We start from the raw sequence: 26923 nt of genomic DNA on the forward strand, positions 1-26923 counted from the left end.
ATTGCAGCTCTGGTCAGAAACCACTCTGAGGCTTTATTATCAGAACTTTTTAAAAGCCAAATGAACAGTCAGAAGCAATTGAAAGGAAACAAACAGTATTTTGTGCTTGTTGATGCAGGAGATTGTGTTGCTTTCTCTCTTTACCTACTCACATTTTCCTGGACTGCAACCTGCAACTTTCCTGACACGAGCTACTTTTCCAACTTACAGGTTAACAATTTCACCTGGCAACATGACAGTGTCTGCTTCAGATTTCCTTGGAAATTATTGGACTAAAATAATAATATCGTAAGATTTAAACACACAAGTAAAACGGTCAGACTTTGGCTTGAGCAAGTATCAAGATGAACTCGAGCTTTCATTCCAAATGCATTAAAATAAAAGTTTTTTTTGTTCACATTTAGCCCTCCAAACTGAATCCTGCTCCAGTGATACACAATTAAAGACAGATTCTGTGAGCTCATTACATTTACCCTCCTCAGAAGTACCAGCTACAGAGAGCTATGAGATATATCCATAATCTACCACCTGACATTTCACAGGTCGGGCCTGTGGAGGGCGCTGCAGTCAACATCTGCTCTCCTCTGAGGGAATGTAACACAGAATTCCCCTTTGGAACAAAAGGACCTGTTAACCAGACAGCCACATGGGAAGCACCACAGAGGGGTTATTGTGCATGGGTGAAAACTTTTTTTCTTTGTTTTTTTTTGTTTTGTTTTGTTTTTTTCTCCACTCTCTGAATGCTGACACTCTAATTCAGCAACACCATCATGTCAACACACTGTGGTGATAAAGATGCTGCAGAATAAACCAAAATAGTGTGAGGCAAGAGGATAAAATCAAACTGAAGCCTTTTTGGGTTTCTATGTGAGAAAAAGATAAATATAACTGTAAGAATTCAGCTGCACCTGTGGAGATCAAATCTTTCCTACTGATATATTTTTTAACTATTACAAAAATGCTGCAGGTACAAAGTTTTGCTGGAAAATGTGTGGTTTTGCGTCTAAAACTCCTCACAGAGCTGCTGTCTTTTTCGTACGGGAAAGGGCTATAATTACACCCAGTTTGACCACAGTATCTGTCTTCTCCTATCAAAAAAGAAAAAGCTTTTCCTCTCAATCCCCTAGGGAGCTATGACAGCCCCTATACCCCCAGTCCCGCCCACCCCCCTCTGCCCTATCTCAGGCATTAACATGCAAAAAAAACAACATAAGTCACGGAAAACCAAATCGTGCCAAAATAAGGAATCCACAAACAGTTTGGGAATTAACGGTGACTGATGCGTCGGGCCCGTGCAGGCGTGCTGACCTGGCGATGGGCAGAAGTTTGGCAACAGGAGGGGACAACAATGGAAAAGTTGTGTTTGTGAACAGGTTGGGAACGTTTTGGCCAAAAAGAAAAACTTGTGGCGCTTTCTTTGCGCGGATGCGTTTCGTGGATCGACAGCATGTAAGTTTTGATAACAGAGGAGCACTCACCTACTTACTATAACACTTTAATGCCTAATCTTTACTGTTTGAGGCTTTGCCAACAAATTAAAAAAAGAGTGATTTTTGGGTTTTCATGCCTTTAGGCTGCGAAGGGGGGGAAATGGACCACAATTCAAAAAGGTGCTTGGATCTGTGATACCCGTGAGGTTAAAAATGTGTGTGCATGAAATCTAACAAAGAAAGACATGGCAGAAAGAGAGAAGAAGAATGCGAATCGCAGCGTCTCTTTCAGAAAGTTGGGGTCTTGGAGCAACAGGAGTGAAGACCAACAACACAAATCAGAGGATTTGGAGGCAGCTGGCGTCGCCCTTCCCCCGGAGCCCAGCAAAGCAGAACAACCCTTGGCGACGCGTAATGTCAGTGTGTCAAGAAAAGTTTCCAAAATCTCTGCCACCACCACCACCACCACCACCACCGCCGGCCTCCCAACCGCAGATTCAAAGAGAGGCTCCTCCACTCCTCTCTCCTCTATTTCTCCATCCATCCGCCAGCTCACTGAGAAGTTTAGCAGCAGCAGCAGCAGCAGTAACAACAACAACAGCAGCGGTGGCTCCGACAGGACGCATAGAGCCTCGCCGGGAGACGGTGCACCAGTGACGCGGGGGAGCAGCACTCTTCCCCGGGCCAGAAGCTCCAGGAGAGAAGGGTCGCCTTCTCGTAAATCATTTCATGAGGACAGCGGTGGTGGATATTTCCAGGATAGTAATACTACTACTGCAGAGTCTCTCACGGACAAAGTGCAAAAGTTTCACTCTGGCACTGACTCTGTGTCAGGGTCGGACTCGGAGAAGAGAAGTGAAAGGCGGATTTTTGCACAGTTAGCCGACAGCAGCAACTCTGGTAAGAGAGATTACTCGCAGATCAATGCATGTACCTCTGATCCCAAAAAGACTTTGACTACAGATGAGGAAGAGGATGTTACTAGTAGAGGGGTTCCTCCGCCCTGTAAATCTCACAGAAGTTATATCTCCACACACCACAGTGACTTTGTTCCCCCGCACTCTGACAAGTGGCCCAGCGTTACCAAAATTAGACAAATTTTTGATGAGAGACAAAGCAAAGCTACACAGCAGCACAAGACTGACACTTATGAGAATTTAAAACAGGTCGGCAGAGGTCATCCAGACCAGCTCAGCCCCTGTGAGAGTGCCCCTCTGTCGGATAGAAGTGACAAGCTTGCACCTTGCAGCTCTGTTACTGAAGCCAGAAACCTTCCTTTGCAGGAGAGATGCATAGTTGGAGCACAAAGCAGAGAAAGTGGTACTGCTAAAGAGACATTTTATTATGGTATGGACTTTAATTCCAAAGCTGACCACCAGCAGTACTCAAATGATGAGGAGGCAGACACAGAGTCACTCAGTTTGAGTAACAACAAAGTTTCTGGCAGAAATACTTTTCAAAGCAGCAGTAGCATTCAAAGTTGTACTCGGGGTAGTCACTACCATAGGATTAACTCATCTCCATACAGATCTCACTGTCCCAGCACTGAGGCAGAGGCTGCCTGTAAGACCCCCAGGACGACAGGGTTGACATCTGACCCCAACCCTGACCTTCAGCCCCCTGCTACTTCTTCTTTGAGCAGTTCGTTGAGCCTAGACACCTCCTCCTGCTCCTCCTCTCTTCAGCAGCCGACAGTGAGGGAGAGAAGGGATAGACAGGGGGTCGGGCTGCCCAGGGATAGTTTACATTCCTCACATAGCTCCTCTAGAGTGCAGGCCCCCACCTCCTCCTCCCCCTTCTCTGCTCCAGCTCCAGATAAAGCCATTACCTCCTCCTCCTCTACTGTAGCTCCCTCCACTGAGCTAAGAGCCCCAGCAAGAGTTGCCTCTTCCGTCAGTTCCCGATGGAGGTTTAGCTCTGGAGACGAAGAGGAGGAGCACATCAGGAGAAGAAGAGGAGGTGGAGGAGGGGGTTGGAGTGTTCCCTCTGGCCCTGCTTCTTCCATCTCCTACAGAGGAGGAGAGAGGGGTGTCACAGAGCGAGGAGGCAGTTATTTATCACGCAGTAAAAATGGCTGGTGGGGTGCTAAGGGCATTGGCAGGTCTTCAGGCAGTGAGGAGGACAGTCCTGGTTATTTAGGGCCCCCCAGTCGAGAGGCAGTGCGCCGCCGCTCACTAAGAAAGAAGAAGAAGGTCAGTGGTGTTGCTCTAGCAACAGGCCGTGATGATTACGATGATCATGATGGCGAATCAGAAGACAGTGACAGTGATACGGCCTTGACCATGGAGCACTTAGACAGGCACCACCAGCAGAACACGGGAGGAGAATTTGTAGGTACAGCATCTCGGAGCCATTCAGCAAGAGAACCCAGCAGTCATAGAGCCAGGGTGCAGCAATGGGAGCGCATCTCCTCACCTGTGGCGTCCACGACACTTCCTGGTGTATCACGTGTGTCAAAAGTTAACATCCCCCCTTTTGTTTCCAGTCCTGGTGGTTCCCGTTGTAGCAGCCGATACTCCAGCACTGAGACACTGAAGGAGGAGGACCAGGCTGGCTGTGGCAACCGTTCAGCAAATGTGTTTTTCAACACTAGCGGAGCGGGAGGCAGCACCAGCAGAAATGCATCCTCGTCCATGCTGAGTAAAACATACCATGGTAATTTTACCATGTACCGCTCCCCTAGCTTTGGTCATGGAGACAACTTCTCCCGTAACCCTGTGCGGGTGCGCCCCAGGATTGTTCCCGCAGTTACTTCCTCCTCCAGTGTACTTCCCAGAGAAGGAGGAGTATCTGCAGGCGTTAGGGGTGGTGACACCATGGCATTAAGGAGGACAACAGGTGGGCAGAGGGTAGATGATAAAGATAAGAATCGGATATCCATGTCCAACCCTGATATCACATCAGAAACAATGACACTCTTGAGCTTCCTAAAATCTGACCTGTCAGAGCTCAGGGTGCGGAAAACAAATGAGGGGGACAGATCCGGGGCTGTGGAGGGGTCATCAGTGTACAGGATGGGCTCACGGAGTCATGGTGGGACCCTCCTGCCTTCTGGTCGACGTCCGTCACTGAAAGACTTGACTGCCACACTGCGGCGTGCAAAATCCTTCACTTATTCAGACAAACCCACAACAGCTGTGAGGTGTTACTTAACAGCTGGCCCCACCAAGAGAAGTTCCTCTGAGCAACAGCTTGACTTGGATGGAGAGAGGGATGGAGGGAGGGTGTCTGTGTCAGACAGGGAAGTAGAAAGTGATGGAGGTGACTCTAGGGTCAGAAGAGGACAAAGGGTGAGGGGTTATGGCTATGATGATGATGAGGTGATGCCAACTCCACTGCAGGAGAGGTATGTGCAGGAAGCCAGGCAGGTTATTCGAGATATCTGCCAGATGAGCACTAGGGAAGATGATGATGATGATGTTGATATAAGGAGAACTGTGGATGACTTGGAGAATGAATGTTTCCAGGTCAAGAAAACAAATGAGGAGAGGGAGAAAGCAGGAGTGAGAGTTAAGGATGAGGTAAAGACAGATCAAGAGGCTGAGTTTAAGAACACAAAGGATAGGGATAAACATGAGAAGGAGAGAGAGAACAGAGAGAGGGAGAGGAGCGAGAGGGATGGACAAAGTATGCAGCTGGAGAAGCTAAACAGCAGGGGCACAGAGTACAGGGAGAACGCAAAGAGGCAGAGCAGAGAGACTGAGAGAGCCTTACTGAAGGGTGACTCGGAGGAAAGCATGTTCTACGACCGCTCTGTGGATGAACTTTCAGGCCATGAGTCTAGCTTAACAGATGAAGGGATTGTGACAGAGCCAGAGACTGGCCCCAGTGACCCCTCCGAAAGGTCCTTTTTGGGGTCAGCAGGGGTTAATTTGGGGTCACGAATTGCTAGGGATGTGCTAGGGCAGCCTGTCACCGTATGGAAGCAATCGGCTCTCCATGAGGTGGAAGGGTTTAAGCAGGAAAGAGAGGAGATGACAGAGAACAGCATGAGTTGTACAAATCGTCTGAATGAAGCCAGCGTACCTCCCTCCTTGCCTCACGCTGCCTGTATGGCTGAGAGTGACAGCATTATCATGGACTTGAGTACCACCGCTGGTATGAACAATGTCAACACTACCAATGAGGAGATCAACACCAACAATGCTGTGTCTCAGGGGTCAACTGGCACTGCAGGAGGAGCTGAAGCCCCTGCGACCCCCAGTGCTATCCGTCGAAGGCGCAAGTTCTCTCCCTCTGGTAATAACAACACAGGCTCTGATTCCAGTAATGGCAGTAATGCAGAGTCAACAATGGCAGCTGTTGGAAATGGGGAGTCTACAGTCTACCGCTCTCTCAGTGACCCCATGCCTCAGCGGCGGTGTTCTGTAGCAGAGGAAGGGAACAACAATTTTTCCTCTGTGGACAGCAACTTGTTAGGATCTCTATCTGTCAAAGGAGGAGGAGGAGGTGCCCCAGAGTCCTCTGCTGTGGCCACCTTGTCAGAATACAAAGGTAGTGTGGCCAGTGACTTGTCAGTATACAGTGATGGTGGACTCCGTGATGATGCTGTTAGTGACTACAGTGGGGTGATCAGGAGCATTGTAGCTGAGCCAGGTGCAATGGACAGACTGATGACTGATGACCATGGCAACGGCAAAGCTCCCAAGAAGAAATCATTCAGTGACCCCAGTCGCCGTAGTGATGCCCCTTTACTTTCCCAGAATGACCCTCAGTTTAAAGGTCAGTCCGGCAGCGCTGAGCCAATCAGTGAGCTGGATCAGCTTGGCCAGATCCCACCTTCCAGCAGTGAACCAATCCTGAGCGAGCAGAGAGAGGAACTTTGGAAGGTGGAAAGTCAGCCAAAACATGCATTGCCGACACAGCCAGATCACTATCACTATGGAAACAGCAATACTAAAGTCAAGAAGCCTCGCTCCAAATCAGAATGCACCCCTAACTCTGATAATCATGATGATGATGATGTAATAGACCAAGGTGGAGAACAGAAAGACGAAGAGGTGAACAAGTTTAACTTTGACCTTAAGCTCGCTGAGGTTCTGTCCCCCAGAATGGTTCGTCGACCCTCCAGAAAGCGTCCAAATAGGTTGGCTCAGTTTTCCCCTCTTGAGGACCCATTTGAACCCCCAGAACCAGGTTCAGACAAGCAAGGGGATCACAGGGTGTCAACTGACCTCACACCTCCTCTTCCTCCTCTCCAATCCCCATCCAAACCCAAACCCAGATCCAAGCATGTCCGCCATGCCAGCGAACCTGCCACCTTTATACCCATCTCCCCACCTCCACAACTACAGCCACTGAAGGAAGGAGACTGCCTCGCGATCCAACCCTCAGCAGATCCTCCATGTAAGACTCCAGCAGACGAGGCCCCATCTCTAGAGGATGTGACTCAGAAATATATTCTGGAACGGAGCGCCCTTGAGAGAGACACTGAGGGCCCAGGGCCTCTGCCAGGTACCAGGGATGGAACTGAGGGTTCAGTGTTGGAGGGACCCAGCGAGACTGGCACCAGTGGAATTACAGAAGCTGGGCCTCAAAAGAAGGGTACAGAGGATATTCCATCAACGCCTATCCCGCAGAGGACCAAGCCTAGAGTGGTGAGTTCATATTTTTTCTGTTTCTGTTCTTTTAGTCATTTTAAAAATGGTTTTCAAAGCCATGTATGCTAGTCCAAAGCTCTGCTGGTCAGTTCAATACTCTATTGCTGCATCATGTCTGTGATTTCTGATGACTTGGTGTTAATTGGATTGAACTTTTATGTGTAGTCTGTCATTGATGGGTAACACAAAGAAGTACTGAAGATATTGTAGTATTAACACCACACACAGTACTACACGCATTTTGAATTTGGTTGGTGTGGAGTTGAAAGGATGTTGCTCTCAAGGTGAAGTTTAGAGTCAAAGCTTTTCCCTCATGTATTAGTGGGAGACAGTGAAAGAATGGTTTTATTACGAAAGGGTCGTTTTACAAAAGGTTTTAAATCTGGTTTGTATTTGAGGAGGAGAGAATGAGTTGTAACTTTACTGTCTTTATTCAGATGTCACATTATGGTGAAACTGGCTTTTTGTTATCATGATGGAAGATGGATAGGGTTTGAGGTAAGCTACAAGTTGTCCTAAATAGCCTTTAATGTAGTCTTGTACAGTTGGCTCGTTCCTTTGGTTTCATTCCTACATCCAAAAGTACACATGTGCGTCTGTGCTTTTACGAAGTGCTGTGAATCAGAACTCATATAGTTATTTTTCAGAGTGCATTTGCGAGTGCGACTACAGTACAGAAGCCATTAAAGTCTGAGCAGTGTTAAACAAACATCAGAGGATGTTATTAGTTTGATTAAACAAATCTCAGACAAAGGGCATTAAAGAGTGGACCAAGGACCGCTGCGTGTGTGTTTCTGTTTCCATTTATTTGTTTCATCCAATATCGATTGTCTTGGTGCCAGAGTTATAGAGTCATAGAGAGTGGATGTAATAAACAGTTCACCCAAACACAGATAGGGTGAGAGTGTGTGAATGTGTCTGTGTTACCGAAGCTACAGCGGTGTCTAAACATTAGGATACTGTTTTTCACTTATTATATTACAGCCATTCAAAAGGCTAACTGATTGGACTGAATGATATAACCAAAAATCAATATCAGCTAATTAAACAGAACAATAAATTGACAGTAAATTAATGTATTTTTTAACTGTCACCAGCATTTTGTGACTTAATCTTAAACTGAAACTTGTGTTATAGCCCATTGTGAGGTTTAACATGTATAATACTGGAGATCTGACAGAGCCAAAGTCAAAGTTATTAGACAGTCATTGATGTGGCTCTGAACAGGCATGGAGAAAGTAAAAACAACACAGGGATTACCATTCTCACTGAGTTCAGGACAGAAGGTTGTAGACACAACATCCAGGGCTTTGCTTTCACAACATCATAACTATTTTTTTTAATTGCAGTTACCATTTTGCAGCCCTGGAATCACTCAGTTTTGGTCGGGAGGCCAAATGGTGCCTGTGGTTGCTTGTGATTTGTCACTGTGTGTAGTTCAGTAATCTAGACCATATTGTTTTTATTTGTTAAAAATTATCCCACTACGAAAATTTACTTATTTCTCTCAACTTTGAAGTTCTCTCACAAAGCTGCTCTGCTGACTTTTGATGGTATTTACCTATATTGCTCTGGCCTTCAGTAGTTGTCGATTGTTTCAGTCCCTTGTCCATTCATTGTCTTTTGTTGTTGCTATAGTGACAGTAGCAGTAGCTGGCGAGTGACCTCACCAGGCAGGAAATAGGTTTAGGGAAACGGGAAGTTGTTGTGGTTACTGAAGTGTTTGATGATATCCAGCACCACCGGCTGGCGTGTGCGAAAGTGCGCTTCATTGTGTGTAGTGTGTTTTTGTGACTAGCCTACATATGTATGTTTGTGTGTGTGAGAGTGTGTGTGTGTGTGTATTATAAACTGGTTTCCTCTTTCTTTTTCTTTCTGTGAGTGTGAGTGTGTGTGTGTGTGTGTGTGTGTGTATGCGCATATTGTTTGTCTGGAATATATCAATGCCTTGTTTCTATGTTTGGAGCCCAGAGTTTTGCCAACATGCTGTGTTTAGAGCACTGCCCTGCAGCTCTGGTGCACCGTGACAGTGTGTGTGATTTGGACTGAATGTAACAATAACTGTGCCAGGCCAAAATGGGGCACAGACAAGTTCTGAGAAGGGAGAAAGAAAGGAAGAAAGAAGGCGAAAGAGGGAGAAAAGGAGTTTTTCCTTTTCTGGAGAGTGGAGTGTGGCAGGCTCTGCACCCATAGTGCATTGCCTGCTGTCTCACACCAAAATGTGTCATTAATTTCACTTTTTTCTATATTTCTGATGTACTTTCTTCTCTTTTTTCCCTTTTCTCATCTCCATCAGTCCCTCATTCCTCATCCAGATGTGTCGGTTATAGTCTGTAGTGTGCAAGCATGTTGCATTTTCTCTGTCTTTTTTATAACAAATTCTCCAACATGTCGTCTTATTCTTCTTTTTTGCTGTCTCTCTCCTCTCTCTGTGTCTCTGGAACATTGCAGTGAAGTGAGGTCATAACGTTTGTCTTGGTGTAAGGCAGACGAAGCCAAATATCAGGTAGAGAGAAAGAAAGACGAAGACAAAAAAAGACGAGAGCTGGAAGGAACGACTTGCTGGCTGAAAAAAAGTTGCAGGATTAAAATAGAACTGAGAGAGAGCTGAAGAATGAAACAGTGACGGAGGGAGGGGGAGGTGATGGGAGAGGATGGTAGAAAAAGGCTAGATTTGTACTTGAACCAGAGGTGGGTCATCTGTACTAAATTAGTATGTGCATACATTTTGATATATTGCTTTGTTGTGAATTACTGAAGTATCCAAAACCATAGATACAGATTTACAAAAACATACTGATGTAGGTAACAAACGGTCTCAGTTTGTTACCTACATCAGTATGTTGTTTGTTTTTCATTTAGACATAGAAACTTTGATCTCAGGCATCTATATATGAGAATATTGTCAGAATATGATTACATGGAGACACAGTAATTGTTAATACAACATTATTGCACTAATTTGAACAGAAAATCAGTGAAAGAAAAAGAGCACTATTGGCTTTATTCAGCTTTCTGTGCACTTTTCATGAGTGTATTCTCAAGTTCTCAATGAACACATCTCAGGTACAGAACAGCTCTTCCTTCACAGCAGCTGAACAGACAGGTTCAAAGTGATAGTAATGTAACGTATTACAGAAAACAACAGTTGTTTGTTGAAAGAAGTTACTGTTTTGTTTTTTCCACTTGATGGATTACGATTCCTCTTGAATAATTGTGTGTGCACTTCCTCTGTTTAAGTAGTTTTCACTTTAGCAGGCAGCAGGAATGCAGCCCATCTTCCCTTCTCCTGTTGCATAACAGTCTTCTCAACTCCCCAAAAGAACTGAAGACTGCCAGAGATTCATGTGTGTCATGCATTAGTGGCTGTATTGGGTAATGTTCAAAGTTTCAATATTGATACCATAAAAACATGTTTGATATTTCACTTTGTTTTTTCTGTCTTAACACAAACATTTGTACAAGAACTTTGCTTCAATAAAACAGTCTAAAATTAGTAACACTATGAGTTAAATCAGGAAATATCTGATGAAGGAATAAGTAAACAAGACTAAGAATGTGACGAAGCATTTGATGCCAACTTTAAGTACTTGTACTTTGTGTTTTGGACACATTTGGACAGTTGGTGCTCACAAGGATTTCCATCCCTATTAATATGTGTACTTCTTGTATAACCCTGGCATAAACAAAGGACAGCTTGGTGTCCTGCAAAGTTCTCAAATTGACTTACAGTCATACTAACAAATTTCTCAAAACAGCTTGACTCATCTTACACTAATGGTGATGTATTGCCTTTCATCCTATTGATGAGGCCAGTACAGGTATAAAGAAGATGCTGGTTGCAGTGTTAATGGGTGAAAGAGCAACGAAAGGAGAAAGCCAAAAGAGAAGAAAGACACACATGCTCCACTCTGCATGGATTAGGTCTAAAAGCACAGTGTTTATAGCTTTAGATTTATGACTGACTTTGTTTTATCAGGCCACCCACATGGAATCAAATACTTTCCCTCTGCCTATTATTTTTTCTTTCACTCCCCTGTTGCAATTCCCACTCTTCCCCAAATGTAGTTGTGCTGTAAAGGAATAGTAAAGGTAGCAGTTTGCTGTTGACTCATAGGTTTAACTTGAAATTATGATAAAGAGGGAAAAGGCAAAAATAGGCTTTAGTTATTCTAATGGTATATTTGATACATTATTGGAAACTCTGTAGAGAGAAAAAATGGATTTGCAACTCTGTGTTACCACAGATTGTGTGGGAGTTTGTGAATAAATGTTTGGATGTTTTAAAGGGTCAGTCGACAATTCTAAGGCAGCAACTTTGAACAGAAAAACACATACATCTTTGTACAGCTTGTAATTTTCAAGCAGGTTTAACTTCTGGCCACATCTCAGTCAGCGATGTCACAGCAGGATTTATCATCAGCGTCAAGGGCGAGGTGGTTTTGTGACATCACTGTTTGGGGTGTGGCTACAGGGGCAATAGAGTTGCGAAGTGGGAGGGGCTATTCTGGGTGCCCTTGGTTCTGGAAATAAAAGTTCCATTCATTTTTCCCATTGACAACATTATGTTACTCACAGTTAGAGCACTTCTACGGCTTCGATTGGCATGAATTCCTCACGGTTAAATCAGTACAAAAGAAAAAGAACAACTGTATTTGGAAATATCTGGTTCTACAACCCCCAAGGTGCATTTTGGCAATAAATATCTAAACACCAAGCTTAAAATTCTGTGACGTGCGCTGCTAACAGTGGGTGAATGCTAAAGATTACGATGATGAGAAAACTGAAAACACAAACTGCAGCTTAACTCAATTCACTTTTAAATTTTGGTTAAATTGTGTTTTAATTCACCAACTGTAGCATTGTGTTTTGTTCTCAACTGCAACAACATAGACTGGCCTCCTCTCCATAGCAATGGCGCCGAGGCTCATGGGTATTATAGTATTTTGAGCCATCCAACATGCCAAAATGACAAGACATGATTTCTCAGAAACAAAGGTGAAATGATTAAAACTCATGGCCATAACTTAAACCACATTATCCAGTAGAGTCCCGTGTTTCTATGTTAAGTAACACTGAGGATATCTTTGAAAGAAAAACTTGAAATGGGACCACAGAATGGGGATAAAACACTTCCGAAACCAGCTGCCTCTCCCACTTTGCATCTGTTTATACTATACTTAAACAAATCCCATTGATATCAATGCAGCAACCATTTTTAGCCATAAATGGCTGTTATTTCATGAGTTGGTTGTTAAGGATGAAATGTCAATGATTGTTGAGAAGTAATTGATTCAGCAGTAAATAAAGTGATATCACATAGGTCGGCATGTACAGAAAAGAAAAGTAGAGGCTAGATATTCTGAACACAAAGTAATCAAAAGCAGCTTTCACCGTAAATGATAAATCTGCCAAATATGTCATGCATGTTAAATTAAATATATTTTCTTTCAAAATGCGCCAGTTTATCCTGATTGTGGTATTTACATGAGGCGTTTACAGTCTGATTAGGCCATTATTCTCATTATTAGTGGAAAAAAGGTCATAGAAATTCTGTCCAGCACAACTAATATAGTAGTTCTGTGATGCAATCAAGAACACTGCGGTAGAAAATTTTACCCTCAAACCAGTAAACATCCTGTTCCTTTGAAAGCAGACTTTAAAGTGAAAGGTCACTATACACACACACATACAGGATACCGTGTGGGTGCGAGGGATTCTTTTTAACATATAAAGGTCAACACAGGTTTAGTGAAGTCCAAAAAGTGAAGGATGCTGAGAGAGGTAAAAGGGAAAGAGAGATAAAAGGATGAGGATGTGGTTTGTTCTTCGTTTATGTCTCCAGCGGATGAGAGGGAAGAGGTGGGATGAATCAGAAGATCAAAAGGTCGCAGTGCAGATACCTGTGGGGTTGGTGACATACAGGCAGTCTCTAATGATAGACACTTTGAGTTTACTTATGCTGGTGGAGGTGGAAAAAGTGTTGTAACTGCGCCTTAGGAGGATTGATCACTGTACTGAGATACTGACATGACCATGTTGTGGTTCTGTTTAGAGAAAGTGATGGCGTCTATGTAGATTTGACTGTTTCAGTAGATTTAATATAACATGCAGTTCACTTAAAAGAAATAACAGAAATAACTGAGGGGCTAAACTGGTTCCTTAATGTTTGCTGTGGTTTCTGTTCCTATGTAGTTAAGGTCCCAAGAGAGCAGAGAATTATGGAGCAAGAATGTCCCCTACCTCCGGCCATCCTGTCCCCTTTTCATTATATTAACTTACATTCATTTCCTGAAAACTTATACTAACCCTAACCCTAACCTTAACCTTAACCTTAATATCACTCTAAACTTACCTTAACTTTAAACCAAGTCTTCACCCTAAAATTAATGATTTACATTAAGGGGACTTGCTTTTTGTCCACATAAGGGAGGCGAGTTCCCACAACACGAGGAATACCTGGTCCACACACACACACAAACACACAAACTTGTCTGCCTGACGCTCTCATGCACACACAGCCTGGTGTGTTTCTTTTGGAACAGGCACAACAAAAATGTTTTTTTGTTCCACTGAGTAAGATTGAATGGGGAGGGGGGTGATTTAATGAAGGACATATTTAGTTTAAAAGGGAGCTGATTTTAGAAATACTGCTGTAATTTTAAAGGTAACTAACTTTAGATAAATGTGTGTTCGGACATCAAAGTCCACTATCATGTTTCTTCTGATCTAAATATATTACCAAGACAAGCACAAGAATGTACAGCAGCCTGTTAGCTTAGCATGGCATAAAAACTGGAAACAGGAGGAAACAGTTCTCTGTCCAAAGGTATCAAAATCTGCCTACCAGCACCTCTGAAGGTGTATTCAGACAGGACGTGAATGCCAGTCTCTGACTGGACTCACCAGAGACTTCAGTTCTTTCTGTTATTTCCATCCAGTCTCCTTTTTCCTCTAGTCTCTAAACATTTATGAAGTAAGATATGCACGTGAATTTCGCTCAAGTTGAAACATTTTCAACTCACACAGACAGGTATATAAACGCAGTAAAACTCTTTAATTAGCACAGTGTATCTATTTTCTTTGTTTAATCCACACCAAAATGTCAAACTATGCTTGTAACTTTCCTCAGTCCTGTTTTCTACTTTTTAGCAGCCCTACATATCACAGCATCTTGACTTCATACTGAAATTCTTAGAGAAATTTACAATGTAGTACAAAGTCATAAAGTTGTGATATGTAGCACAACATGCTAGAAAAACAGTGTTAACAGAATCGCATTCTTGCACATGCTCAGTGGCGTCTGCCGTACAAGGAACTGCTCTCCTGAGAGTGAAAATGTGATCGCTGTTATTGGTGGGCGCAATTGGTGGAGGTGGAGTGGGGGACAGAGGAGGACGGGTGCCTGCTGTCCTCCACAGGGTGGGATCTCTTACATTGGACTTAATGTATTTCATTTTTTTTCATGCTAATTCATGACACGTAAAATGACGCTCCAAGGGAGGCTGTCCTCCCTTACCAATCAACAACCAGAATGCAATATTGACATTGAGTTGGTCCAATGATAGTTTCCAGATTTCATCGTCAATTCTCTCCACTGTAAGGCAGAGTAGCAGCAGTAGATAGCTCCTTGCGTTAGCCAATGCAACAGTTAGCTTGTTGTAACAGCCTGAAGGACCCTTTATACATCCATGGAAGGACTGTAAAGGACTGTTGTTAAGCTAATGGGAGAAATGATCTGGACTGGGCAGCGCAGCAGCTGCAGGACGCTGCCGGGGAGGCTGGAGAGAGAAGCAACCAGGGAAACAACCAGGAGAGTTAGCTCGTTTGTCATTGTTGCTAATGATATCAGACTGATTAACCAGCAGCCATAAATTTCTTGTTAACTAACAAACAAGATGACCAACAGTCACAAATGGACGTTATGACATGAATACTACATCTCCATGATAGAAAGAGGAAGACGTCAGACAATGTGAGTCAGATACAGCTTCTCTCTCTGTCTCTTTGGTCGCTAATTTCATCTCTGATGGTTAAATGTCTCTCTGTGTAGCTTTTTTGTGTTTTTTATCTCCTTAACAAGAATGCAGCAGAGATCATATAATGTGTTGTGGGTAGTTTGCTTGTTGAAGTTACAGTGAGCTGTCTGGACTCACTCATTCATTCATTTTTAATTGAGAGGTTGTTCAGTCACCTGTTGATGTGTGATTAGTGAATGAGTGCAGGAGGTCTGGCTGCTTGCCTCTGACAGTTTCTTTAGTTTGTTTTAAGCTGAGCTGTATATTGAGTAATAAGCTTAAGGTAACTAGAATAACAAGTGTTAACTAGTGGTGTAACGGATTGTAGTTGATCCATGATCCGTATGGATCACCCCCCCTCAATCTTTCTTGTATTCAGCACTGATCTGAACCTGTATCACATTATAAGCTACTTAATATATTTCTGTATACTAAGAAAATAAATAGGAAACACTTGTGAATCATGTGATATCTTGTCTGTTTTTGATGAGAACATAAATTTGTTGTCACAATAGAACAATACTATAAATTTGAATTTCAATTTATTGGTAAAATGACACATTTGAACCACTCCATGGCTAAAATGAGCACTTCTTTGTTTAGAGACATTATGTATATGCTAAATGTCTTTAAAGAAGCAGCCTTTTCACCACTCAAGCAAATTGTTTTATTGGCATACAAAATTGCCCCCCACCCCTCCAATTTCATCAGGTGGGACAATGATATAGTTTGATGCAGTTTGTTGTAAGATTCCATGTTGGTTTTCCTCCTGTCCTCCCCAATTTTTTGAGTCACCAGCTGCCACTGTAATGTATCTATGAGAGCTTGTGAGCATTTTTGAAAAAAAGAAATACATGTAAACCCAACTGACGTGTAGGGTCACTGCAAACAAATCACAACATGAGGCTCCATCTGGTTTCTCACAGCGAGGAAAAAACATCTGTGGGAAAACCGTTCTGGATGTCCTTGCCCCTTGCTTGGTGACAGTTGCAATATGCTTTGAAAATCTTTAACTTTCCCTTTTAAGGATAGTCCCTTGATTTTTTTTTTTCATGTACTCCAGCTCACCAGTGGAAAGTCATGACTGTTAAGACCTGAACAGTGGCTATTCGGGTTCTTGTTCTTTGTTCTTTTCCTCTTTGTTATCCTCATTTCTGTCTGTCCCAGTAGCTTTCCTCCTGACTCTCTCCTCTCAGTCTGTGTGGATCCACCCAGTGTAATTACAGAGCACTTTGCTTATGTAAGGAAAGCCTCCTCTGAAACAGCACTTTCTAGCAGAGCTGCTATTTCAGCTTTTTTGTGAGCACAAGCAGATTTCTACTAAAATGTGTGTTTGTGTGTGTGCGTGAAGTAAATTCCAGTTTCACCTGGTTCTTAAACTTCAGGAAAATGGGGTCATCTGTCAAGGACTGTGTGTCTGTGCCTTAGACATATGGTATATCTCTGGCAGGGTTTCCCTCAGACATGTTAGTCTCCCCTGTAGTTTTCTGTCTGACTCATACATCTGCAGTCCACGTGGCCACAAAGAGGTGAGCATGTAGGTTCACAGTTTGTTGATGATTCACCTAATTTATTTCAACTGCTGTAGTGCCGCTTCATGTCGGGCTGCACTGTTTGCTGCCAGGTCCCAGGCGGAATCACCTAAAATTTACGTTACAGCTACATGCCACACATGCCACAAAAATCCATTCCAGATACAGAGGAGAGGAGATCATAACATGCAGGTCTTACTTGTACAGCGGCAAACAACAATGAACAATGCACTTGATAGCCAGTAGCTCAGTCATTGTGTTGATTTTTTTTTTTTTTTTTGCTGCACAGCATGGCTTAGCACTACACATTACTTTGAATGTCAAATAATAGCAATATATACCTAACTGGACATTTCATCATTATCTTACACGGAAAATTCTCAAAGTGTTGAAACAATTTGTCTATTCATCAATTCACTGATCACAAAGAAAACTAATTAACAACATGATTAACTGGTTAAAGTCATTTCTTAAGCAAAATCAGTGCCAAACATTTGCTGGCTCCTTTGTCTTACAGTAAATATGAAAAATTGCTGCTTTTTTCTGTATTTATTATTGTAAATTAACTCAATAGTTTTAGATGAAAAGGGAAGGTTGTCACTCTCAGGTTGTGGAAAAAAAATTAAAAGATCCAATGAAAAATTATATCTGGAGGTTAATTGATAATATAAAAATAAATAGCTCCAGTCCTAGAATGGTTGTTGACATAAGGCCATATAAGTTAATTATTTGTAGTGATATCACATCAACATTAGCATTAGCACACAACATTTTGTGTTTGGCAGGACACCAACAGCCTAGGAGGTCTCTAATCACAGAACTTGGAGTCTCAGATCATTCCAAAGAATTAATGCCATTTACATGAGTAACCCCCTTATGTTTAAAAAAAACAACAATTAGCCAATGTAGGGCCCAGGGCTGCCAACTTTTAACTTCAGCTTGGAGTGAGATTTGTTCCGTGGGGGTATTTTTGCAGTACTTAGTTCTTGGTTATAATAAAATGAGCATTATTCATAGGGCTGTAGTCAACCAAAGAAAATCTTGGTCAACTAAAATTGTACATAATCTTCAACTAATCGATTAGTCGCGCGGGGGGGGGAGAGCTAACCTCCTTCACTTTTCCAGCATTTGGGGAAACAACAGACGTGACTTTTTTAGCATTTATTAACTGACACACTGTAGTCTGTACTGTACATTTACTGCCAGACTGAAAACTTACTACTGACCTTTTCCTCTGCCCCGCTCATATCCACCGTCACTTCTCTGCCCCACACTCTTTCCCACTCGCTACGCAAACATACTCCTTAACGTAGCCACGCTACCAGTGGTTTCCCAGGCAACTACAGAGGTTGACTCATGTACTGGATCAGCGCTGCACAGAGACTACCAAACGCTATTGATTCGGATATCATATATTTAAAAAAAAAATTTTTTTGGCCTGGCGGGGGTTCTCGTTGTGTCATTATGGAGAAACACAGATTCAGTAAACGCTCAGTACGTTCAGTAAACGTTGAGTATAGTTAGACCCAGCAGTCTACATTACGTTGGGCGACTTCAAAGTTGTGAAAACAACGAGGGTGTTTTGAATACAGATAATTTGTTAGTCTGTCCCTCCCGCCGCAGGAAATAATGGTTTACCCCTGGAAAGCTATTGACGTAGCACTTTTCTCCTTATGAAAATAACACAGAGATTATTCGACCAATGAGAATTTAGTCAGACGAGAGCATATCGACCAACTAATCGACCAGCAGACTAATTATTCATGGTAAATTGATCCATTCAACCTCTCTCTGGCCTTATGGACCAACACCTTTTTCATAAGACTTTCTTTCTGCTTTCTTTTTGCTAATTTGTGTTAATTGGGTAGCATTTTTGATGTACTCATATTTTTCTACAAAATATCGGTTAAGAAATAGCTATGCTCCTCACCAGGTCACTCCCACCATCCAACCCTCCCCACTTTAGTCTCGCAGGTCTATCCAATAGAGGTAATATCTGAATAAATTATCATCTTAATACAGACCGAGAACCAGAGAAAATAACGGTAGAAAAACAAATACAGTGTACAATATGACTAAGAACAAACTCAGCAGGGATAAATCTGGAAGTCAGATTGTATAATTACTTTGATACCCACAACCTCACCACTCTCTCTGCTGAAGAGATACAATACAAATACAATACTGATGAAGGTGCTTACCCACCAAATATTGAACCATCGTTAACTAATATTAGTATACAGTGTATACACTGTAATGCAGACATAGTGAGCTGCACAGTGTGAACAACGCAAACACCACAGTCTCTCCAGCCTTGCTCCACTCATGCTCAGTGGGTTGGATGCTCAACCACAAATCATTGTTATTGGCAAACAGATGATGATCGTTGTGTTCATGGACAATCCGTGGAAAGTGCTGCCTTAACCTTGTTTCGCTCTGTGCCTCAGCCCGTCTGAACTTGGAAAAAAAAATCACAAATTTTATATCGGAGGAAGCGAAGATGAAAAGTTGGCTTGAGAAAAGACGTGTGGCGTGAGATCGTGAGATCGGTGTCACTTGTGTGAGTCTCACGCTCAGTGTGTGAGAGTTGGCAGCCCCCCAGCTAACAAGCTAGTTGCTAGTTGTTAGCCAGTGAAGGATGTCTAGCTGTGAAAAAATGCATATCTCAAATTTCTTAGCGTTTGTGTCATTTTCTTCTGAGATTGTGACTTCTTAGCCCATGAAAAGCCATCACTCTTGTCAGCAACAACAAGTTTTGCTTTGTTTTTTCAAGTAGTTTGGCAGCAAATAGGCTGTGTCTGTGTGTTCATTCCAGTGTTCATTCCAGTGCCTTTGTTAGATGTAAAAAATGTAATTATACAACAACACATCTGTCAGTAATGGCGCAAAATGATGATTCAAGCATCTGAAATCTCAATTTACTGCTCACCACAGAGTAAAAAATTGAGTGTTTATAATTTAGAGCCAAATTCTTCCTTTTAAAACCACCCACCTGGCAACCAGTTAGCTGCAGTGCATATTGTTGTTCAGCCAGGGCATACACTATATAGTATTTTGAATAGTTCATTATGGAAAAGAAATACTATATTGAATATTCAAAGCTTTTTGAGAACCAAAGAAGAATGGTTAATCAAATTATTCATACTGTACATATACTCAAGAAGTAGAGAATGTGGACAGTGTTTGGTTACAGTATTATGCATCTATATACAAGTATGTGTTTGTGCATATCTATCTGTGAACTTAGACTGATTGTCATAGATTGATTGTTGCCTGCATCTCCCCCAGTCACTCACACAATGGTACAATTGTGTCACCCGTGTAGCATAGCATAGTTTACAGCGTGGTCGGACACACGCACGCACGTACACATACTCACACATGCAGGGTTTAGGCTTCAGTCTGACTGTGGGTTGACTGGGCCATTCAGTCCTATTCTTTCACTTGTCTTTTGTCATCTAGTGAAACATGACAGTAGAAATATTCTGCTTCTTCCCTCCTTCCCTGTACATCTGCCCTTATCTTCCTCTCACCCTCTCCTTCGTCCATCTTATGGCATCGGTCCGCCGGTTTGGATCATGCTCTAGCTGCCAGTTGAGAAACGCTCGTCAAAATGGGAATGGGAGGCGCTGGAAATCTCGGAGCGCTGCTCCTGAATGGCTGCTGGGGTCTCGGATTAAGGCGCAGGGAGAGGAGGAGGATGATTGGAAAAGAGAGACAGGCGCAGCTAAGGCCAAAGCAGCCTCACAGGCAGGTGGTGTCTGTCCTCTGTGTGCTTGTGTGTGTGTGAGATTTCAAAGTTCTCAAGTGAAGAGTGACATTCATTTTTTCTGAAGCTAGTGTTGATTTAGTCAAATGCATGCATGAGTTTATGACAAAAAGAGACTCACAAGACTCACTAAAAAGTAGAATTTTGAAGTGAAAACCTGTTTTATTGTATATGTAGTATGTATTTTTCTCTTCACATTTGTTTCTCATTCATATGCTAGAGAATTATTTCACTATTTGGCTCTTTTTTGCTGTCATCATATTAATGACATCACCCCTGTCATGTGGATTTCGTCCAAAAGAGTGACTTGTTACTTTTCCCTGCCCCCTCTCAGGTGAGAGGCTTGATCTTTCTGGCCGCCGCCAACCTTTGTACTTAAGTAAAACATTTTGTCCCAAGATGAGTTTTCACAAAACTCTGAGTCAGCCTGAAAGTATGTTGACCTTACCTCAACCGAGAAAACTTGGACGTGTGTGTGTGTGCATGTGTGTGTGTGTGTGTTACAGTGTGAATGAGAGAGAATGAGGTATGGGGGTAGTGTGTGTGTATCTGTGTTTCAACAACTTTAGCCAAATAATACTTCTTCTAGTATGTCTGTCTTCTCCCTCTGTCTGTCTTTTTCCTGTTTCTCTCTCCTCCTCTGTCTCACTGTCTCTTACTTTTCCTTTTCCCTCATCACTCCTCGTGGCTGTGTTGTGGCTTGCTAATTGATATGGATCTAGGAATTTGATGCTAATTGCAAGTTTTAAGCACAACAAGCTCATGCAGACATACAACTATCAGCATCCATATCAGAATAGTCAGTGGTTCCTCATGAGTTGCGAGAGATTCAGCCAAGGAGTGATGTTGATGTTCCCTTCCTGGATTATTTCATTTCAAGTAGTTACAGAGGCCTGAGAAGCTAAAAGAAAAAAATTGAGAAAAGCAAGAAAAGTGACAATATGTTTGTTTTTTTTTCTTATCCTATCAGTTTAGCCCTCAGATTTATCTTCTGAACTCAGTTGGGAACCACTAGTTGAAGTATACAATACAACATTATACAACAGAATGGAAGAAATGAGGAGAGATAAATCACTGCGTGTGTGAACTGAACTTTGTGTTTCAGTGATTGTGAGAAAATCAGTTTTCCAAGCGATAACACGTCATTAAACTTCACTTCAGTCACACAATGCCACACAAATTAGTTCCCCACATTTCTCTGCGATTGCTGAGTATTGTTTGCATGTGGTAAAGAGCAAGCTAGTGCAACAAAGGCTTAATGGAGTGTTTATAGGTATGTCATTTGAGTTAAACAGGGTGTGTCTTTAAAGGTGTTGCTCTGATAGGGGTTGAAAAGACAATCAAATATAACCTTTGGTTAAGGTTATTGAACACGTTGTAAATTAAAGGAATGTATTGTGCTCCAGATTGTGTTTTCTAAGGTCACATCTTGTCAGTCAGTGGCTTCCAACCTGGGTTTTGGGACTTTCCAAGCAGTCACAAGATAAATCTGAGGGAGTCGCGAGATTGATAACAAGACAGGAATAAAAGAAATTGTTTGACATTTTGTGACTTATTCCCCTTTTTGCCGAGAATTAGATGAGAAGATCAATACCATACTCATATCTGTCTGTTCAATATGTAACTGGAGCCAGCAGCTGGTTAGCTTAGCTTAGCATAAAGACTGGGAACTGGAAATAGCCTGGCTCTGTCCAAAAGAGACAGCATCCGCCCATCAGCACCTCTAAAGTTCACTTATGCCGGGATCAGATTCCACGATTTCAGCCCAATTTTGACATGATTTTGTTGTCGTTGATACATTTCCAGCATCGGGCCTGATTATGAACGTCGGGAACAACGAATGGGCGTATAATGTGACATAATCAAAGAACAACGATGTGGCATCTGGGACACCCCATGACACCCCAATGAAAAGTGTAGCATGTCATGACCTATGAAATTGTCCAAGGTCATGAATGATGATTGGTCAGGGTGATACTTATAGTGTTGCCAGTCTCCCAACCAAGAAACAGCAAGAATTTCTGGGACTATGATTACCTAATCTGACATGGTCACCATTGTGAAAGACAAAAATATCATGTAGTCTGATCCCGGCATTATAGGGTTTTTCCTCGGTGGTGAGGTTAGTTGTGCTGAGCCACACTGTGAACAGCCTTGAGTGTGGCGCAAGTGTTATTTCACTGCACAGCATGGCAAGGTAAAAGATGTGATGACGTGTTGGAGGTGTGCTGGTCTGCTGAAAATGCAGTAAGAGTTTAGCAGTATTCAGACCAAATCAGGTGGAGTGGTGAAAAACGCCAGTCCTCTTATTCATTTGAATGGGGATAGTGCGTTTCGCAGCGGCAGTGTTGAGCCAGAGTCAACTTTTGGAGAAATGCAACCCAACGTCACTGCGGCTAAAGGCCAATTACAGCCAGAGATCAGGCTGATCAGAGCTGTAAACCCTGCCATTAGGGAGTATAAAGATGTTACTAGGAGGAGGGGAGGACATTTCTCTTCATTTGATAACGTTAAAAGTAAACTTTGCTGTCAGCTTCCTGACTCATTTTAAAAAAGACGAGAGAAAGAGAGAGAGCAGCTGTGGTCGAGCGAGCTTGAGAGTGAATGAAGAGAGGGAGTGCCGGTAGTGAGCGGAGAATCAGATCCACAAAACGTTTTCTGATTGTTTTACAGTGGTTACGTTCTGGAGCACAAATAAACACGCCCACACCCCCGCACACCTCCGCTCAACCCTGCGGCGGTGGGCCTCTCTGCTTGTACCATTCCTCACTGCAACGTTTAAAACTGATCCACGGACCAGATGGTGTGAAAAATCTCCGGATCTTGTTGTCTAGACCTGTTTTTACTAAACTAAACTACAAAATACAGAGATTCAATTAGAAGGTACTGTGAGCTGAAAACAGCAAGACTTTTAAACAAAACGACCACAAATTGTCGGTTTTGTTTTTTGTACGGACAAACAAGATATAACTTTTAAATCAGTGAGCTCTGTTGAAGTGAGCGTCATATTTACTGTACAGACACGAGTTGTATTGATCTTCTCACTGTATTTCCCAAAATGCTGAATATTCCTTTAAGAAAAAAAAAATCAGCTTCACAAATTGTCTATTTCTTCAAACTTTTCTTTAATATTTGCTTGGATAGTTTTACCTCTTCATGCCTCTAAAAGCTGTCCAAAACAGGAACTTTGGTTCAACAGCAGACTCCTACAACCTGTGGCAAAGAGGTCAAAGGTCACAAGCCATATTTGTCTTGTCAAGCTTTACCTTTTGAACTAGTGTCCAGTTAGTCCAGTGATTGTGTGTGTGTGTGTCTGTGCACACTGACCTGCTGTCCCTTGGCTGTCTCTCTCACATTCATCCAGCAATGTGGAAATTTCGCCAAATAAAACAGCGGTAATGATCGCCATGGCAGTGATGATGGTTAATGATGATGACTGCCATTTATCTGCAGATTTGTGTGTGTGTGTATGTCCAAAGGTATGTTTGAAGGGCTCACACAAAGCTCCCATCATCCAGTGACAGCAAGGGGGTTGTGGGTAATCGGGTCAGTCTTTACTGAAACAATGTAGTCCTTCTTCACTCCTCAATGGGCTTCTTATTTTCAACCAGGCCTTGACTTTTTTCTCCATCAAACATTTTATTCACCGGTTGGCATTTCAATTGTGCGGTTCTGAAATGTTATTGTGAAAGGAGGAGAGAACTTATTTAGGGTTCACACAGTGTGCTACAGAGATGCCATTCACATCAAACATCACTATCTTCCCCAAAAATGTCGGGACAGGATTCGATCCATGAATCCATTTGATTCGGCCATGTAGGGACCTAAAATAATACGCCTGTGGTATGATTGGGATCCGAACCTTTAGTTCAGCAACTACAGGTGAACTGGGAACAAATATCAGTGGGTCTGAAACCTTTGACACACTCATTGCATTCGGTCATTTTGTTGCATTCATATCTTGGTCACATGTCCTGCTGTATCATGTTGTTGTCTAGCAGATGTTTAGCAGGTCAGTGCAGATACAACTTTCACTGAAAAGCTACAATGTTGTGAATGAAGGCTGAGCAGACAAAACATCCATGATAAGAAGGTGCCAATTTCCTAAAAATAGCCAGCAATCTGACCTTGAAGTGCAAAATAATTTCTCGTGATTTGAAGGAAGCAGATCATCCTTACAGCCACTGGATGAGTGTTCTTTTTTTTAAGTAAGCAAATGAGCTGTGCCTTTTATACTTTTTTTTAACCTCATTTGTTTCCAGCTCACTTTGTTCTGCCTTTCATAACTTGTTTGCCTCCAACTTTTTTTTTTTTCCATTCATGCCAACCTAAATACAGAAGGATTTTGTGGTTAACCATAGTTTTCAGAAGCTTGCACAAGAACTGCTGTGCCAACCTCCCAAATCTCACCAATGTGTTATGCTGACCTGCATCTCAGGCAAGTTGATTGTTTGATCTACAAGTATAAAGAAATAGCTACATGAACATCACACGATCCCGGAGAAGCATGTTTTAGCCTTTAACCATTCCCTATTTGGGAGGTGTTGTTACTTTAACCTAACCAATTAACAGTTAGTATCTGTTCCACCAATGTCATCTTTGGTTGACATGGGAACTGCAGCAGTGGTTGCTAGGAGCAGGTAATGTTTGTCATATCGGTCAAAGAATTCAAAATCAATCCATAGTGAGATGTCAAATTCAGTTTTTCTGTTGCTACTTTTCTGACTCGTCACAAGAAGATGACAATTTCATTGTTAAACCCACCCACAAAGCTCTGATTGGCTTGGTTGTTTGGCGGAAACACCCCTCTCTTTCCTTCTTTTTCCCAAATGACCTCACTCTCTCGAAACCCTGAAAACCCCTGACATCCTCAGACATTGATTGGTTCTTTTGAAGTTAAGGGGTCTGTTTTGTGATGGGAATTACAGCCATGCCAACTACCAGGTATACAGTATGTGACAAAAAGGCTGTTGGAACATAACTGTGTCCAAGTAGAAAGCTGTATTATTAGCCTTTTAAATCAAGCCTGTGATCTTAATGGCAGGCAGCTCTGCCGTCACTGTCCACTTTCTAATAAAGCCAAACTGCCATAAAGATAATAAATGGCTCTGCACACCTTCATACAGACTTGAAAAAACATATTCTTTATATTTGGAAAAACATGCGGTATTGGCTTTAATGTGAAAAATGTGCGCAGAGGTGAAAACAACATGGATCCTGCCTTTTAAGGAGCTATTTCTTCTGTGTTATCCTTCTTGCAGGAGCCATAATTGTCTTCATTGAGAGGGCAGGGCAGGAAGTGGGTTTGGGGGAGGCATTTTTGACCATCGCGCACACACACATGCACACATGCACACACACACACACACACACACACACACACACACACACAAAACGTCTCTTAATGTGTTCGTCAGAGCAAAAAGACAGAAAAGACAGCGGGTGCCGCACTACTTAACACGAACAGAACACTTTTTTTTAGCAGCTTACACTGTACTTAGTATCAACAGTGATGGAGATGTGGACTTTTTTTTTTTTTTTTTTTTAAGACTCGAAAGATGACGGCCGCCCTTATGTGTTCGCTTGGTCGTCCGTGGCAACCGTGTGTGTGGGACGGGTGTGTGTGCGTATGTTGCTGTAGGAATGTGGTGACATCAGAGCGGCTAGTGTTTCTGTTTGAGAGGAGAAACATGAAGAAGGAGGAGGAGGAGGAAGAAGTTTGGGACAATAAAACAAACTTGCATGTCTTCCACACCTTTCTGTTCGGCCCATCAGTCTGTCTGCCCTCGGACGTCTATCCCCCACCTTTGCCCACTGAGATCATTGTTTCTTCGTCCATCTGCGCTCCTTCGTCTCTCCCTTGCTTTCTTTCTGACGCTGTCTCCTTCCTTCTCTTTCTGTCTCCCTCACCTCTCTTGCTATTTTTATCCCCTCTCCCACTGAGCTCACATCTGGATCTTATTGACAGAGCGAACAGCCCTTCAACCATAAAAGACTCTCTGGACTCTGTGTGTGTACTTGTGTGCTGGTTTGTGCAAAGCATGGCAGACCTAAATATAAACACCCAGCAGTTAAAAGGAGACTTCAACAAACCATACAAGCATTCACACACAGTGTACAGACATTCATCAGCAGCTGTAACACTGTAAGGCTTTAACAGTGTCTCTGGTTTGTTTTTTATTTGTAGACTTTTCTTTTTTAAAGATGTATGATGCAGATATGAAAAGGTAAATGTGATGCAATAACTGTATGAAAACCATGTTAGCATGCAATAACATTTATCATGAATAGGTTGAAAAAAATGAACAGTTAATGTAATAACAGCTGTATAGAATGAATATTAAATGAATGTTTATTCGCCATGATTACAGTAAAAGATGTGATAATAGTATTGACAGTGATGTAATAACCTGACTCACTGTATTTTAATGATCTTTATGGGTTATTAGATTAACAGTCCACTTATTAATTTCCTCATTGGCTACAAATTTCAACTTAATTCAAGTAGTAATGAGATTTTTATTACAACATCTGTGAGTTTTCAGTCACTTTACAGGAGCATAGGAGCTACATG

The 26923-nt window shown here is 42.4% G+C and overlaps 1 protein-coding gene across 2 annotated transcripts in view; it reads left to right on the forward strand.

Annotated features, from left to right (window-relative positions):
* Positions 1-1297: 1297 nt before the first annotated feature.
* The window catches only part of LOC137185995 (rho guanine nucleotide exchange factor 17-like), a 74372-nt gene continuing 48746 nt past the window's right edge, over positions 1298-26923 (forward strand). Inside the window, exons 1-2 of one of the 2 annotated variants that reach the window (XM_067594585.1) lie at positions 1298-1449; positions 1574-7027. In XM_067594585.1, the coding sequence (XP_067450686.1) occupies positions 1676-7027 (5352 nt within the window). In that variant the 5' untranslated portion in view covers positions 1298-1449; positions 1574-1675. Of the gene's footprint in view, positions 7028-26923 lie in introns of both variants that reach the window. The other variant, XM_067594584.1, reaches the window with a different exon arrangement.

The sequence above is a fragment of the Thunnus thynnus genome, chromosome 7 (assembly GCF_963924715.1).
Source record: "Thunnus thynnus chromosome 7, fThuThy2.1, whole genome shotgun sequence".
NCBI classification, from domain to species: Eukaryota; Metazoa; Chordata; class Actinopteri; order Scombriformes; family Scombridae; genus Thunnus; species Thunnus thynnus.